Source organism: Psammomys obesus, unplaced genomic scaffold, assembly GCF_907164565.1.
Source record: "Psammomys obesus unplaced genomic scaffold, mPsaObe1.curated_primary_1811, whole genome shotgun sequence".
In the NCBI taxonomy this organism is placed as follows: domain Eukaryota; kingdom Metazoa; phylum Chordata; class Mammalia; order Rodentia; family Muridae; genus Psammomys; species Psammomys obesus.
Window position 1 is genome coordinate 2,188,338 of NW_026586463.1, and position 17,083 is coordinate 2,205,420.

Genomic DNA, 17,083 nt, shown 5'->3' on the forward strand with positions numbered 1-17,083 from the left:
TTATTTATCCCTATTTCAAAGATGAAGAAACTGAAGTTCAAGAAAGTGAACTTGCCCAACATCGCAGCGTTAAACTCCAGTGTGCTGAGCTCAGAGCCACCCTCCTCCTCATGGCCTTTTTACGTTTTTGCTCTAGCAATGCCCACCTACACTTCAGCTCTTTTGCTCCAGCGATGTACTCAAGTCCTCTCTGACCTCTGTGTCGCCACAGCACATCATTTCTCTGTGTACATCATTTCTACCCAATTTGGGAAGACGCTCTGCGGTCTGCGAAATATCAACTTGTCTTCCAGAACCACATCAACTGTGGCCTTTGAGTCACTTACCCAGGTACATAAGTGCTTAAGAGAAGTTGATTTATCTGGACTGGCAACAAAAGAAGTGAGTGCAGAGTTACCAACACCCTGAACGTAAGTCAGGGCAGAACAAAAGTCCATTTTCCATCTTTCTCATCTACACTTGACCAAACAAACAGAAAAACTCACTGAACAAACACGACAGATGTTCCTGACGGGAGAGTGTGATGTTCATAAACAGTCAATACATTTTGGCAATTATGTCAGTTAAAAAAATCCTTGCATGTACCTGCTACTCAGAACAACCCTAAGTAATGCAAATTCGGAAAACAAATTAAGGTAAAAACAAAACTTCCTTTATTCCTTGAGTTTTACAAGTTGGGATCCTCAGGAAAATACAATCGGAAGATTTGCTGGAAGTGATCAAGTGAAGCAGCCTGAGCACTGGCATGGATAAAGGTTTTATTGATGTGGGTGAGGAGGGGCCACCACTCCGGATTGGGAGATTACCACTTAAGCTGATGACAACATTGTTTCCGGATGAAAGTTAAAATCCAAGCACCTCCAGGCCCTCCGGAGCAGTGATTCTCAACCTGTGGATCACGACCCTCTTGCTGGGGGGCGGGGCGTCAAAAGACCCTTTAACAGGTTACCTATTTGACATACCGCATAGCATATGTTTACACTACCATTTGTAGCAGTAGTAAAATTACAGTTACAAAGTAGCTGTAGAGCATTTTACGTCAAGCAGAAGCCCACCCAGAAACTGCGGTGTGTGACCCAGAGAAAACATGGCTGCAGAATGCCTGGCCTCCTCCTCCTCAAGTTCTTAACCCAGTGGAAAAGAAAACCCACTGGACTAGAGGTCCATCAGGGACACAGGTGGGTCCTTTCTGCTGTGGGGGAATTCTCAACCAATTCCATAGCTACATATCTATGAAGTTAAAGTTGCGCGCAGAGCTTACTCCATTCTAAGCTGAGAAGCTGGGAAGAGCCTGTCTATGAAGTTCAGCTCCGTCTCCCTCAATGAAGCAAGAACACTGCTACTGAGATGGCCTTGAGGAAGCAGGGCAAGGGAAAGAGGGGGAAAGGACAGCTACATGAGGAACCATTTCTAAGAGGCTCTCTGAGCTTTAAGGCAAAGCAGGAACAGTTGGCGTATATCCAGACAACCCATCCCTCCCATGGCTGTGCCATGTGTGGTTTACAAGGATTGTGGTGTAATCCTAAAGATCTATGTGCAAAAGTTAATCTGTGAGTTCCTCTCCTCAAGCACTCCAGGAGTTACAGTCCAGGGAGGACTCCAAGTTAGAAGAGACACCTTAAATGCTTTCCTGTGAGAGGTGGAACCAATAAGCCAGTGCCATGCTGGGGCAGCAAGGCAACTGTGATGTTGGCTTGTATGGTGACAGCATCTGTCACAGTTCAGGTTTTGAAGGTGAGAATGAAGAAGCATCCCATCGCTCTTCTGTTTGAGTGGCACATCCTGCCTGCTAGTGAGCTCTATGACACCCATTCACAAGCTTGGAGCTAAGTTTTCCTCACAGAAGATGCTAACACCAAAAAATACCCGAAATCAAAAACTACACTGCTCCTAAGCCTTCTGGATCAGGAATACTAGATCAGTAAGCGTAAAGGAAGGCTGGCCTGTTACACAGACAACAACTAGGTGGATGGCTGCAGAGATGTCTTCAGGCACATTTCCAAACTCCACACTTCTAGAAAGAAGAAACTCTTCCTCCCACCCCCTTCCTGAACTGAAGACATACGTGAGAGACTGAGTGGAAACAGCCCTCCTCAACTCTCCTGTCCCAGGCTCCATCAGACTTAATTGGAGTGAGCAGGCTGGATCAGATATTATCCTCAAACTCAGGCCTGTCCAGCCTGGGAATTCCTCACATGCCAGATTCTTTCAATAGGACCAGCAACAGGTGGGCAGGGATCGGGAAGAAAGGTTCCGCCTGCTTTTCAGGACCAGACACACAGGTAATGTCAGGGCCTCCTTATCTCTCAGAGAACTAGCTCCAGATCAGGGCAGAGTGGCGGGACAGCCAGGACTGCCCCACTGGGAGGCAGAAAATGCTCTAATCAGACGGAACAGGGGAACCCTAGTATTTAGCATGGCAAGGCACGAGGGCCTGTCCATGGAGACTTTGTATTTCTCCTCAATTTTACTTGTTAAACTGAAAACTTGGAACACTGAGGGCACAGTATGGGAAGATGGGGGCAGGGTTTGACAAAACTAAGAGATGATTTGAACACAATCACACCACAAAACATGAAAAACAGCCGCATGCCTCAATGAGTGCTATGTGATTTAGGGTCATCAGCGTTACTCAAGCTGCATTAATAATGATTTTAAAGCCTTCCAGATCTCTCTCTGGGTCTAACACACACACATACACACAAGAACATGTGATTTGTGGATGTGCATATATGAAGTAGATGTACTCTACAGTGCAAGAAATACCATGGCAAACTAAAAAAGAAAATGACTGTTTGAAAGTACTTCTCATTTGCATTTACGTTATATATAGCTACAGGTATTGCTCCGCCAAAAGAACAACTTTCCTGTGCTCTCTCAACAGCAGAACACAGAGTTACAAAGTTCCAAATCTGATAGTTGGCATCCTGTTTATTTAGCTAGACTGTTTCAAGCACGTTCACAGGCACATGCCAAGCCAATTTTTTATTGAAAAGAAAAATCTGTATTTATACCATGCAGGGGTTGTAGCTCTCCGAAAACACACCAGTGCGACTTGTTGTTTCGGACAGAAATGTGAATGAGAGGTGTGCCTCCTTTAAATCATATCTCACCCCAGCTCTCTGCAAACTCTGACCTCCCTTTCACTTGCAGTCAGTCCCATCTCGACTCTCAACACATTCTACCCCACCCAATCCATTCTGTCAAATATATATAAATATATATATATATTATACACTCATACACACACACACACACACACACATATATTACAAATGAAAGACTGGCCCTATGTAAGTAACAAGTGTCAGGAAAACAATAAAAAGTCAAAATGCCAAAGTTGGTCAGATCTTCTTTAAAAGCGTTAAGTGCGAAATCGGCTCACTTGGGTTATCTTTGCTACACAGATTCGCATCTTATAAGTGACAACAGATGGAATATCTAACATAGAGCAAGCCTCTGGAAGCTCTATAAGGAATGCCAGTAGGCCGAGCTCTGGGTGAATGAATGGTAAAAATACAAGTAGATAAATGGACAGAGACAAAGCACCCGTGGCAAGGCAATGTCTGATTACACACACTGCAAAAGAATTCTGAGCAGCGCACTGATGGAAGCCCCAGGAAGCCCCACCGGGGAGGGGAACCACCTAAGCAGACTCGCCCTAGCAAGGCATAAACTTTTCAAACTGTCACCAACAAACAAAACGCCGGAGGCGGCCGGGCTCCGGCAGCCCCCAGCCTCTGCTAGAGAAAGCTTCCCCACTCCAGCGCGAAGATCCCGCGTTTTTACCTTTGTGTGCGCCGAAGCCTGTTCCCACTCCTCAAATGAGGCAAAGTAAAGTTTGAGAGCACAGTCCAGAAATTGGGGTCAGACATATCCATTTCTTTCTTCAATTCACTGCGAGTTCAAGGCCATGAGATCAAAACGGAGATGGGGAGGAAAAATAAAGGGGGAAAAAAAAAATCCCAGTAATCTACTCACTCCCTCCAGAGAAAACGTGCGGTGAACTGTGGTCTCGGGAACAACTCGGAGCCTGTCTGAGAATTGCCTGTCCTGTGCTGGCCTTTAATTAATGCACAGCCATCTGAAAGGTTCAGGAAACTTACTTCCTCTTGTGTTTGCCCTCTCCGAGGAAGCCTCAGCCAGCTATAAACAGTAATTACAAGAGTTTAGCCAGCGTTCTGCTCAAAATGCTGTCTCCCTGTGATTCAGTCCAAGGTACTTTGTCATCTGTTTGGCAGATACCATTTGCAGCTCCTGGGGGGTGGCGGTGGGAGGAGGACTATTTTAAGTCTATGGTTCCGGGAGGCTGTTGCTTATCAGCAAACCCATTCACGTCCGAACATGCCCAGTGCAAAGCTTCCTTTTAACGTCTACATACAAGGAAAAGAATCTGAACGCAAAAGCTTCTTTTGCCCTCCCCTTCTCAAGGGAAAAAAAAAAAAACCATGGAAACTTGAAAGCACTTTTAGAAAACTGGCCTATGGGAGTACTTGAATCTGACACCTTCGTGTAGGGTCCAGCTGTAAGGAGGGTGGCCCTGGCTGGACCCCCAGCTGGGCCTCCTGGGAATGAGAGTGTCCACCCCCCCACCCCCGTACTCTGCCCAGGAGCAGACCCAGGGCTGGAGCATCCTCGCAGCTCCCCCATCCCAGGGCCTGAAATGGATCGGTCCCTCAAAATAAATAAATAAGTCCAGCTGCTGCCCAGGAACACTAGTGTGTGCTGTGTACACCTGAAGGCTTGGGTGATTCACCACAGGACCTGGCACAATTGTGGCGCTCAGAGGGAAGTCCCTGATGACTCCCGAGCTGACGCTAGTCGTCTGGGAGAAGCACACACACACACACACACACGCACGCACGCACGCACGCACGCACGCATGCACACCGACCGCACTCATCAAAAAAACCTCAGCGACACAAAATCCACGATTATATCCAATTGATGGATGACTGCAGGGCACACCTGTTTGGCTTAATGGATTGGAAAGATGAATCTAGTTAATGATCGCCTATTACGTGTAAATATAATGCCTGGTCCTGATTTAACAGCATGAATTCCTTTTCCTCCCAGCAAGTTAGAGTCTGACAGAGAGGAATACGGGAAGGGCTGAATCTAACTGTTATTCATTTTGAAGAAAAGCATGGTATTTAAATGACTGCCCAAACCACAAAATGTTTGTTCAAAAGTATATAAAGAAAATAATTAAATTTAAATTAGTTGCTTTTAATTTAATATTATATCATAATTATTAAGTCTTGTGATCCACAGAAATATTTCCTTGCCCAAAGGATCCAAAAAGGGTTAGATAACAATCCTTGTATGAGGCATTCATTCCCACAATCCCACTCGTCTGGAGTTTCCACAGACCTTTGAGACTCACAGAAATAAGACTCCACCCAATTTTACACAGGAGGAACTGAGTCTATGAGCAGTAAAACAGACTCATTTTCCAAGATCCTAGAAGTTTGTTTCAGTGGTTTTGCCCTCTCTGAGGTCATACCTTGTTGGCTTCTTAATATTTTGTAGTACAGTCACGTTTCTGCATTGGCAGGTTCAAGCCTGCTCACACTAACAGTGTGTGAGAACAGTCCGGTGTGGTGGTGTGCACACAGGATGGCTGGTACACACGTGGCTTCTCAGCACTCGGGGAAACCACTGCCTGAGTTCTAGGACAGTCTGTGCTACATAGCAAGAGCCTGTCACAAGAATACAAAACTGAAGAAATGACAACAACAGCCATAAACCCCGCAAGTAAAATGATGTGACTAGTGAACATGGAGGAACTCTTCTTGTTCTCATTCCTTAAACAACATGTTAAACTTTTAAAATATTACTTATTTTATTTGTGTATGACTGTGTGCATGTGTTTGTCTATCTGTGCTCCATTTGCATACAGGTGCCCCACAGTAGCCAAAGGGGACATCACATCCCCTGGAACTGGAATTACAGACAGTTGTGAGCCACTAAATGTGGGTGCTGGGAACCCGACCTGCAAGAACAGACCGTGTTCTAAACTCCTGAGCCATCTCTCTACCCCCCTTTATAGGAGGCTTGAGCATTCCTGGCCCAAGGGATGCTTTGACATCCTAGAATCTTACCCATCGATACTGAGAGATGACGGACCACTCTAAATGCTATAAAGTAATCCCCACGCGGCAGTAGGGTTTCTTGCTAGTGACACTGCAGCTTGGGCCATTCTTTGGTTTGGAGGCTTTCTTGTATTTTGACAGCAGCATCCCAGACTTTCCTCTAGATAGTGGAAGTGCCAATCAAAAATGTCTGCAGACACTGCCAATGCCTTTTTGTTGAGAGTCACTGCTCTAGATAATGTCTCCCTCTGACAAAGGTGTCATATTGTCTTTGCTTCTGGACTCAACACTTAATCTAATCTTAAGCAAGTCACTTAGTCTCTGTCCACCTTCCCTAATTATAATATGGGTCCATAACAGGACCAAGCTCTGGGAGCTGGCATACAGAAATGACAGATGGGATGACACATATAACACCCCTCTGTATAATGTCTGGCAAATACAGTGAGTCAATGCTGACAATGTAAGATAATAATACAAAGAACCTACAGGAACGCTTCACTCCATGATGCAATGATGCAAGCCTGAAGGAAAGGGCAGGACAGCATGCTCTGTGCTCTCCAGCGCCCTGAGAGTAGCTCTGCCCAGGGGCAGCCACGCCGCACTTTAACTGACAGCTTACTGCCGCCTTCCCTATTAGTATGTGAGGTTCTCGAGGCTCAGGCCAGGTTATACCTGATCTCCGGATTTCCAGAACCAGACAGCCCCAACCTTACACAGACACTTTTAAAGATGCTTTTTGAATAGACAGTTCCAATGTTCAAATATCTACTATTTCTCCTATGATACACAATGTGAATAGATCCATCAATTCTCTCACAGAGGGCTAGAGAGATGGATCAGAGGTTAAGAGCACTGGCTGCTCTTCAGAGGTCTTGAGTTCAATTTCCAGCAACCACATGGTGGCTCACAACCATCTGTAATGGGAACTGATGCCCTCTTCTGTTGTACATGAAGACAGAAACACTCATAGATATATAAAACAAATCTTTAAAGAAATACTTTCAGGGTTGGAGAGATGGCTCAGCAGTTAAGAGCACTGGCTGTTCTTCCAGAGGTCCTGAGTTCAATTCCCAGTAACCACATAGTGGCTTTCAACCATCTGTAATGAAATCTGATTCCCTCTTCTGCTGTGCATGAAAACAGTCTTCATATACATAAAAGAAATAAATAAATCTTAAAAATATACTCTCACAGAACCCTGAATTCTCAATATCCTTATAAAAATGTTATTAAATTCTAAAGACTTTCTTTTATGAGTCATTGTTACCAAGTGATGGAAGGATAGCATGGCTAAAATCCCTGAGGTCCTAGCATGGCTTCAGGAAATAGCAAGAGCCAAACAAAAGGAAAAGTCCCCTTTGAGTACCATCTCCACTTTCCATAGACAAAGCAGAGAGTTTCTGAGCTTTTTGATGAAGAGGGGTAATTACAAATCATAGGCTGCCAGAGAAGAGCAATCAAGATGGTGAGAGAGGATTTGAAATTGTACTACAAAAATCATGAATTCAAGTATCTCTCTGCTGAAAATAGAGAACACTTGAGAGATAAGAAATAGCTTGACCAGCTGACCATGAATATTAAAAAGACTGTATGGAACTAGGTTTGCATCTGTAGGGGGAAAAAGGAGAAGGGAGTCAATTTTCCAAGAAGGGTGTTTAGTCACAAATTGGATGATATACACAGGATGAGAATTCAGCTCTGGATGGATTTAAGACCTGATGTCTGTACTTCCCTTCTCTCATATTCTTCATGGTCCTTCTAGAAAAGTTCATTTATTTGGCACTGCCTAAGAAGATGGCAGCAACTAAAATGGGTACATTGATATAATCAAACCTTTATTTTTCTACTTCACCATCTCTGTTTTCCATTTTGAGGACTATCTGAAACTCTCAGATACTAGTAGCTATTGTTAATATTTTTCAATTATGTATATGAAATGTGGGGTGCATCCACAGGTGCGCAAAAAGTCCAGAGTAGGGCACGGGATGCCCAGGATGGAAGTCACAGGTGGCTGCGGGCAACCCAATATGTGTGCTGGGAACTAAGTTCTGGTCCTCCGCAAGAATGGTCCATGGTTTAAAGCCTTCTCTTCCATCTCACCAGCCCCAACACTAATCATTTTAACTAAAGATATTTTATTATTTTCATTGAAAGGGTTTGGGAAGATTTGGATTTGTCCACACTGAAAACAGAAGACTAGGTAAAGTCCACATGCAGCTAGTGAGGAATTAGCTAATGTAGAACAACTACTTGATAGATTCCCACACTCACTGATGATAAGAGTAGCTGTGACACTCCAGCGGAACCTGCCTTCTAACCTGTTTGACTTGATTTAGTAACCTATGATTCAGAAGACAAGGCAGTCAGTAAACACAGGATTAAATTTGTCAGAACTACTGACATTTTCCTACAGACAAAATAATTATATAGACAGAAAAGGAAAGCACAGTTGAGTCGCAATTGCCATAGAGCTGTAACTGCAGAACCAAGAAGAGACTGAGCCTTACAAATTCTTACAGAGACAGCCTAGGCCACCACACAGGCACTCCGCAGGACTTTCTACTTACTGGACAACCATTAAGCCAATACAACAATAGGGATGGTGTGGGATCCATGCTGCTCATTCATTTATCAGAATGTCACTATCATCCACTGCTCTTCCAAGGAAGGGAAATGAGATGGGAAAATAAGCTTGTCATTCTGCTGGGAGGCTAGCTCTGGAAGAAATGGGTACAAAATAAAAGGTCTATTCCTTAACAATTCATTTCACACACACACACATATATATGTATATATATGTATATATATATATACACACACACATATATGTACACATACATATATATCATATATACATATGCATGCATATACATATATATACACATTTATATATATATACATATATATATACACATATATATTTTTAAATATCCTTTCTACAGACTTCTTACTCTCCCTCCAGATGTGCCATGCCCAAACAGAATAGTACTAAAATGTTAATATTTATGAATACTTTCGTGTGTACTATAAGGACACTAATTTTTTCTCAGCCAAGGTGTTAGGATGGGAAAGCTTTCAACTCTCTGAGCAAGACCCTGTGCCTATGTATCGACGTCCAGGGAGGACATCAAGGATGGCGGGATTGATGCTGAGTTTCCATGAAGATTCTACCTGATCAGAGCCTAGTGGTGATTCCACCGTACACTCACCTGGCCTGTCTACCAGGATGCTCGACACCAAAAAAACTAACTATTTCTCAAGGTTGTCCACATTTACCAGTCCATTAGATCAGCCTCCAAATGCCCTCCCAAAGTTAAGGGTGGAGATCTAATGAGCACACTGACTTTTCTAAATGAGGAAGCCTACAAGAAATAGGATTGAAGAGGTATCAAAATGAAAAAAAAAATGGAAGGAAAATATGAATAAAGGATGGTATGTTTAAGAGAAAGAACAAAGAAGAAAATGAACAGCTGATAGGAGACTCTCTTAGTGTCAGTAAACAAATGGGTGCCTACAAGACTCAGATCTTAAAAAGATAAATGAGGGCTGGAGAGATGGCTCAGAGGTTAAGATGGATACTCTTCCAGGGGTCCTGAGTTCAATTCCCAGCAACCACATGGTGGCTCACAACCATCTATAATGAGGTCTGGTGCCCTCTTCTGGCATGCAGGTGTATATGCAGACAACACTGTATACATAATAAATAAATGTTAAAAAAAAAAAAGATAAATGATAATAAACTGGTAGGGATACAGCTGAAGGCTGAAACCCATGGCAGACTAAAATCAGGTTGTATCATCCTAGAAAAAGTAAAAAAAGAAAAAAAGCAGTATCAAAAGGTAACATGCAGACTTCTAAAGTTATTGAGTAAAATAAATAATTAAAAAAAGATGATTTCTCTTTCCCAATAGAGAACTATATAATCCTTTATAATATATAAAACTATATATTATATAGTTTTCCTATATAATAGTTTTCAATCAGAGAACTATACCATCCTCATAGTTGGCGTGAAGAATTTTTCTAAATATTGACAGGACAGGATGAAAATGGGACAAAATGGAAAGAGACTGCATTATGATCCTTGGGCATTCTGATCTCAGGAGAATCAAGAGTTCAGAAAGGTAGCAGAAAGTCAGGAACTTCAATAAATCTAAAAGAAGGGAATGGACAGATACAGGAAATGAGGACTTTTTATCCAAAGTAACCCCTTGACATGTATGATGGATAAGCATGGTGGGACAGGCCTGGGGAACAGGCAGGAAAGCACTTCTAGGAAGAACACCCTTGCAATTCTCTGCTCTGTCAAGCAGACTTGTGTCCTGTGAAAAGGATACATCTGAGTTGGACAGAGCAGCCCACCCCCAGAGAAGATCAAAGCATGCTACCAGAAAAGGCCATAAGAATGAGACTACTGGGAGACCCATAGCTGAGTGGTATGGTGATTTAAATGAGAATGCCCTCCATAGGCTCAAATATTTGAAAGAGCTTGGTACCCAGCTGATAGAACTGTTTGGGAAGGATTAGGAGGCATGGCCTTGTTGGAGAATGTGTCCCTGCGGGCAGGCTTTGAGACTCCAAGAGCCCATCCATTCATTCCCATGTAGCCCTCTCTTGTGGATCAGATAAAGTACTCACTACTGTTCCAGCACAATTTGCTTGCCAGCCTGTTGCCATGTTCCTTGTCATGATGATCATGAACTCTAACCCTCTGGAATTGTGAATCCCCAAGTTAAATGTTTCCTTTAATAAGTTTCCTTGGTCATGATACCTCTTCACAGCAAAAGAAAAGTAAGATTAACGGGCTTCTTGGCTCTGAATATACATCAGCAAATCCCAATCACATGGACCAAAATAATTATGGAACACAGGGTAACTCCTAGAGGTCAACGCCCTCTTCTCACACGTAGGAAGCAAGACTAGATCTTGCTTGCCTTGAGATGGAACTCTGCAGCCATTTGTTCTAGGTAGTCTTTGTGTAAGCCTGACACCCTCCCCCCAGCAGGTTAGGTAACTCTCTACTGGGCTCTATCCCAGACAGTGCCTGCAAACAAGGGTTCATTCAGCCATTATCAATATCCAGATTTGCTCCAGATAAGTTCTGCTTTAGAAAAGAGCTCCTTGCAGGCTGGGGCTGTATTTCTTTCATCTTTAAGTCTTTTAACATCATCACTGAGCTGAATGTTAAAAGGAAGGAGAAGCAAAGACAGAGAAATGGCTGAGGGGTGAAGATCAAGAAGTGTAGGGGTCAGCAAGGGTAAGAAGGGAGTGAAAATGAGCTTGTTCCCAGGTAAAGAGGCAGTAACAGCACGGTTACTGCCAGAAGCCTGAAAACGACCTTGTTTGTGTCTTTAAAAGCTTTTCTGTCTACCCCTATGTGAGCTTCACAGATCCATAAGTCCATTCCATTATTTATGTGTCTGGTATCCGGTAAGAACATCTACTATCTCATGCTTGAGAATGCCACAAAATAGGCACCAGTGCATATGCACTTAACTATGAAAGGTGGAAGTATAAGGCTGGTTATAGATGAAAAGCTGAGTGCTTTCTTTTTTTTTTCCTTTTCGTGGTAACAGTGAACACTGATCATCAGTAAGGAGTGCATCTCCTACAGAGTTAACTTCAAGGACGGGTGCTACTTGATCCAGAAGTCTGGGTCCAAGGTACATCATTTTTAATTCAGCTCCCGAGCATGAATTACAGTGCAATTACAAGAAGTGACAATTTGGTTGAAGTGGGTCAGTGTGGTTATATTTAGCCCTTTAGAAATGACACCAAGGCCTTTCTGTAATGTAAGATTATGGTTAATTTATAAGTTCATCTTTTCTTGACTATTTTTCCAGGTCAGATAACCATGGTTATAGGGAATTATCCCATTAAAATGAGAGGAAGGAGTTGTGATGAATGTACCACAAAGAAGCATGCACACAGAGGTGGAGATGGGGTTTCTGCAATGAGCAGAATTTTATTCTATTGTTAAAGCTGATTCAGGCTGTCACAAAGCAGGATAACATGTCAGTGAGGACATGGAAGTTAGCCAAGCAGTTTTCAAGCAGGGTTTCAGCTGAGTTTCTAAGTCACATCATTATTATGCCAATAGAAGTTTTTGAAGAAATATTAATTCATAGGGGGATAAACAGAATGTCAGTCATGAATAGCTATCAGAGAAATGTGATTAAAAATATCAGATACCATTTTTACCTAACTGGCAAAGATGAAAAAATGATTGTATTCAATGTTGGCAAGGGCACGGGCAGACAAGTACTCTATACCAACGTTCTAGAAGCAACTTGGAGGATGAAAATAAACGCATATATACATATGCAGAAACACATATTGAGAAGCCATCTTATAGTAAGGACAAACTTGGTTCATTCCTGTTTCTTTGTGCAAGCCTCTGTTTCTCAGGAATTGGGCTATGCCCCCCTTATAACCTTAACTACAAATGGTTCTGTACTGGCTGTCCCAGGAAATGGCAACCATTGCCATTGTTTTGAAAAGGTTGTTATGACCACCTGTTGTTATGACCACTTTGTTATGACTCCCATGTTAGGCCCACCTTGCAACCATGTCTTTGCTTTATAAATGGCTGCAGTGATCCACTTGTTCTGTTCTTCTCCTGTACCCCTGCCTATTTGCCTGCCAAATCCCCCATTTGGAAACCCCCTACCCTTCAGCTATAAAAAGACCTTATCTTATCCATGTCCAACGCTGACCTCTTGAAACCTGCCTCAGGGTGAAGCAGCCCATGTACATAAATTAACAAATTAATAATTAATTGCTTGTTTTATTTAATTTGGCCATGATGATTTGGGTGGGTGGCCTTTCTCCTCACATCTTTAAAATTAACAATATATGTGGGAACATTCTACATCACGTGTACAGGAAGATTTTCAGGTATGGAAATCAATTCAGAATTGCTATAATCATGTGTGTATGTGTGTGTGACAGAGAGACAGAGAGAGAGAGAGAGAGAGAGAGAGAGAGAGAGAGTTTTCTGAAGGTTCAAAAGAAGGGCAATTCTTTTTCAGTCCTAAAATGATTAGAAACTGGAACTTAAGAAAACCAGTACAAGGACTTAGAAAGATGGCTCAGATAATTAAAAACACTGTCTGCTCTTCCAAAGAACCAGGGTTCAATCCCCAGCATCCACATAGCAGCTCATAGCTGTCTGTAATATCAATTCCAAGGGAGCTGACACCTTCAAACTAATGCACATAAAATAAAATTAAAGAAAATTTACAAAAAAAAGAAAAGAAAAGAAAGAATGAAAGAAAGAAAGAAAGAAAGAAAGAAAGAAAGAAAGAAAGAAAGGAAAGAAAACCAGTACAGACCAGGATGGTAGTAGCCTGGATAATAAATCCCAGACTTGTCCAGGCTGAACTCTGAAGAACCTGTGACTAGGGTACCTTCTTGGCAGGAGACATTCTGAGTATTTGATTAAAGTAAAGGGTCCCTGGCTATCCACATGGCCCTCAGGTGCAATTTCAACCATCTCTCTAAAAGGGCAGAGGGAGATAAAACCGAGGCTTATGTCAGATGCTAATGCAGTCAGAAAAAGGATAGGGACAAAAGCCCAGGAATGTGAAGAATGTGGCTAGAGAGAGCTGGATGAGGGGAGAGATTCCAAGCTAGCACTTTCAGCTCAAGCCAGGGGAAGTGGCTTTTGACCTCTAAAACAATAAGAGAGTGAATATATGAAGCCCCAAGCACTTACTAGCTTGTCCTAAGTGGTTGCAGAGGAATCTAAAAAAAAAAGTTTTCACAGTATGGATGAAATGAGAGCCGCTAATAATATAAAACAGGAGCTCTAGGATGGCTTAAAATGTTATAAAAATAAAGCTTTTCAGCGGAATATCTGTTTGAGATTATGATTAGTGCTTTAATCATTTTACATTTTAATCAAGATTATTATTATCTAGTCTCATGAAGAATACACACACACACACACACACACACACATGGGTGACCCTGAGCTTCTGGTACTTTTGCCTCTACCTCCCAAGTGCTGGGATCACAGGCAGGAGTCATCACTCCTGGTTTGGTTCAGGAGGTCAAATCCAGGAGTTCTTACAGGATAACTAAGTGTACTGCCAACTGAGCAGCCCGGTTCAAAAGTTAATTACTTTTAATTTTAAAGAAGTCAAATTTCAGTTTCCCAAACCATCACACTTGGCAGTCTCTCCCCACCCCCAGGCTCATCATGTGAGGCTGCTCCGAAGAGTTTACAAAATCAAGAAAGAACACGCACTCGCCGACATTTTCGTAAGATGCAATTGATGTTTTTGACACATGAGATAGATGCCTTGAAAGTAAATTCTAAGATTGCTTTTAAAAAGAAGTCTTTCCTACTCCCAGGAATTTTATAATATTAAAAAAAGAAGAAGAAAAGAAAAGAAAAGAAAAGAAAAGAAAAGAAAAGAAAAGAAAAGAAAAGAAAAGAAAAGAAAAATCTCTCTGTCTTCCAGGCATAAATCCTTAACTGTCTGTGGCAACTGGGCAAATTGGGTATTTTTGAAGCCAATGGGTTATAAATCTACACAGTGCTTTGTTTTACATTGAATACATGCATTGGCTATCTGAGGAGTGGCAGAGCTGTGCATTTATGCAAACCGTTTTGAATTCTAAGCCTGTTTCTCCACATTATACCACACACTTTCTTCTTTCACTGCTTAGAAATGAAAGGAAGTCACTAAAACAATTATACAGAAAAGTATAAGCAAAACCTGGTGGTCCTCCTCAAAATGACTGAATGGCTATAATTAGGCACACATACGCTTGTGACCTTCAGACTTCACTGTTGGGCTGTGAGGAAATGAACAGCACAGATTTTGGGTGCTAAGAATATAAATGTTCTTTAAGTAGATACATTGTCCAAGACGTTATGGAAGACTCAAAATAAGCACCACGATGATCACAAAATGTTTTTTAAAGAGATATTTTAGTTAATGAGAATTATAGCAAGAATCACTAAAAGCAACCAATAAGGTAGCAAGTGGACGAAGAATGAGTATTTAATTTCTGTGAAATAAGGATTGTCCCCATCGGTGGCCCTTAGGAGATCAAGTACATATAAAACTATAAAGAATGCTAGTATATTAAGGAAAAGATATCAACTAGAAAACCCAGCTGCCATGTACACAACAGGAACAAGAAAACTGAAGAGAAAACGCTTCTTAAAGTAACAGGAAAATGGGGGGAAAGTAAAGAGTTTTCGTAGTATATAAAATGATAAAAAGAACAAAACAAGCTGTTTGCTTGTTTATTTTTTCGAGACAGATTTTTCCGTGTAGTCTTGTCTGTTCTGGAACTCACCTGGTGGTTGGGCTTGCCTCTGCCTCCCAAGTGAAACAAGATATTGCCTCTTTGCTTTCACCTAATAGCGGCCATCATTTCACATCAGGATGAACACAGTCCACTCCCTACTAAGTCTCCCTACTCCCACTGTGAAACTGTTGCTTGCAACCTGGCCAGCCCTCACATCTGCCTGTGGTCCTTTCGATTACCCAGGAAACAACGTTCATCAACAGCCTGCGGGGGATTTCTCCCAGGATGGTTTCTATCTCCTACCACTGACTCACTTCGGGTAAGTTAAAAAAAAAAAAAAATGCAGAGTTAGGGCTCATCTGTACACCAAACTGTTATGAAATACAATGATGGGCAGAGCTGGTATAAGGAGGAAGTTTACTGGGGGAAGAGATAGGAGGTCCTGAAGAGAGAGAGGGGAGAGAGAGAGACACACAGAGAGAGAGAGAGAGAGAGAGGTGGTGGCAGGTGATGACATAAGACATTGCTAGGTCCCTGAGGGCAGACCAGCAGATCACCTGTGCACTAATACAAATGATTCACAAAATTTGAGTCTGGAGCTGAGGAATCCACATCACACGAAATGTCAGGGGACTTCTACAGTTTGAGGGGGTACGTCTCAAGAAAACTAAGCTTGCTTCTGAAGGGATATTTTATTGGGATGTCCATCATTATCTCTCCTGCCTGGTCCCTGATCGTGGGTCTTCTCGTGGCTTAAGCTTCGATTGTAAAGGGTGCACTCGTCAGAAACACACATTACTTGCCACACGTTTTGTACATCCTGTTCCGTTTCTACAATTTCCACCTCCTCTGCCTGGGAAACTTGCATTCATCTTTCAAGCGTGAGCTAGAAGGTCACCCTCCAGCAAAGTTTGCCTGACTTCTCCTGCACACGTAAGTAGTTCTCGCGCAGGCTCCCCGATGAATTTATGCATTGCATGCCTCTTGTCTAGCAATCATTCTTCTGCAGCAAGGTGATGTGTTTTCAGGTCTAATTCCCCACTAGGCTTTGAGCTCTCCAAGCACAAGGGCAGATTCTATCCGTCTGTGGATGTCTCAAGTACAAAGTGGGTACTCGGGATGAATGGATGTACACATATTATTTTCTAAGCCTCTGGGAAAAAGAAAAACCCGAGCCTGTTAATTTCCTATTTCTCCAGCTGTTACATACAAGCCAGGAGGCGACACTTCTGAACCCATTGTGCCTTTTGTTAACTGGCTGACTGCTTTGTCGTTCTTTCATTTAAAAAAAAAGTTTATTTTTATTTTTAAAAATAACACTTCAAAAAATATGTTTTATGTGTAGGGGTAGTTTTACTGTGTATATATGTCTGTGCACCACATACAGTCTCGGTGCCTGAGAAGGCCGGAGGAGGGGGCCTGATGCCTGCGAGCTGGTGTTACAGATGGTTGTGAGCCAATGCCATTATATATACTGAGTTGAATCTGGGTACTTTGAAAGAATAGCCAGCGCTTTTAACCATTGAGACATCTCTCTACCTCTGTTTTTATTTTTATTTTTTATGTCGATTGAGTGCTTGAATGTATGTACCAAAAGATAGCACTGGACCTCATCGAAGCCGCCGTTACAGATGGTGTGAGACACTAAGTGAGGGCAGGGATTCAAACCCAGGTCCTCTGCAAAAGCACGACGTGCTCTTCCCCACTGAATAATTTCT

At 42.4% G+C, this 17,083-nt stretch overlaps 1 protein-coding gene across 4 annotated transcripts in view; it reads right to left on the minus strand.

The window, feature by feature from the left end:
• Nucleotides 1–17,083, minus strand: part of Mast4 (microtubule associated serine/threonine kinase family member 4) — a 583,904-nt gene that overhangs the window by 157,981 nt on the left and 408,840 nt on the right. Inside the window, exons 1-2 of one of the 4 annotated variants that reach the window (XM_055601923.1) lie at nt 3,982–4,164; nt 3,790–3,897 (exon numbers count right to left, since the gene is read on the minus strand). The exons of 2 other annotated variants lie outside the window; for them this stretch is intronic. In XM_055601923.1, the coding sequence (XP_055457898.1) occupies nt 3,790–3,881 (92 nt within the window). In that variant the 5' untranslated portion in view covers nt 3,882–3,897; nt 3,982–4,164. Of the gene's footprint in view, nt 1–3,789; nt 4,165–17,083 lie in introns of those variants that run through there. One more of the 4 variants, XM_055601925.1, reaches the window with a different exon arrangement.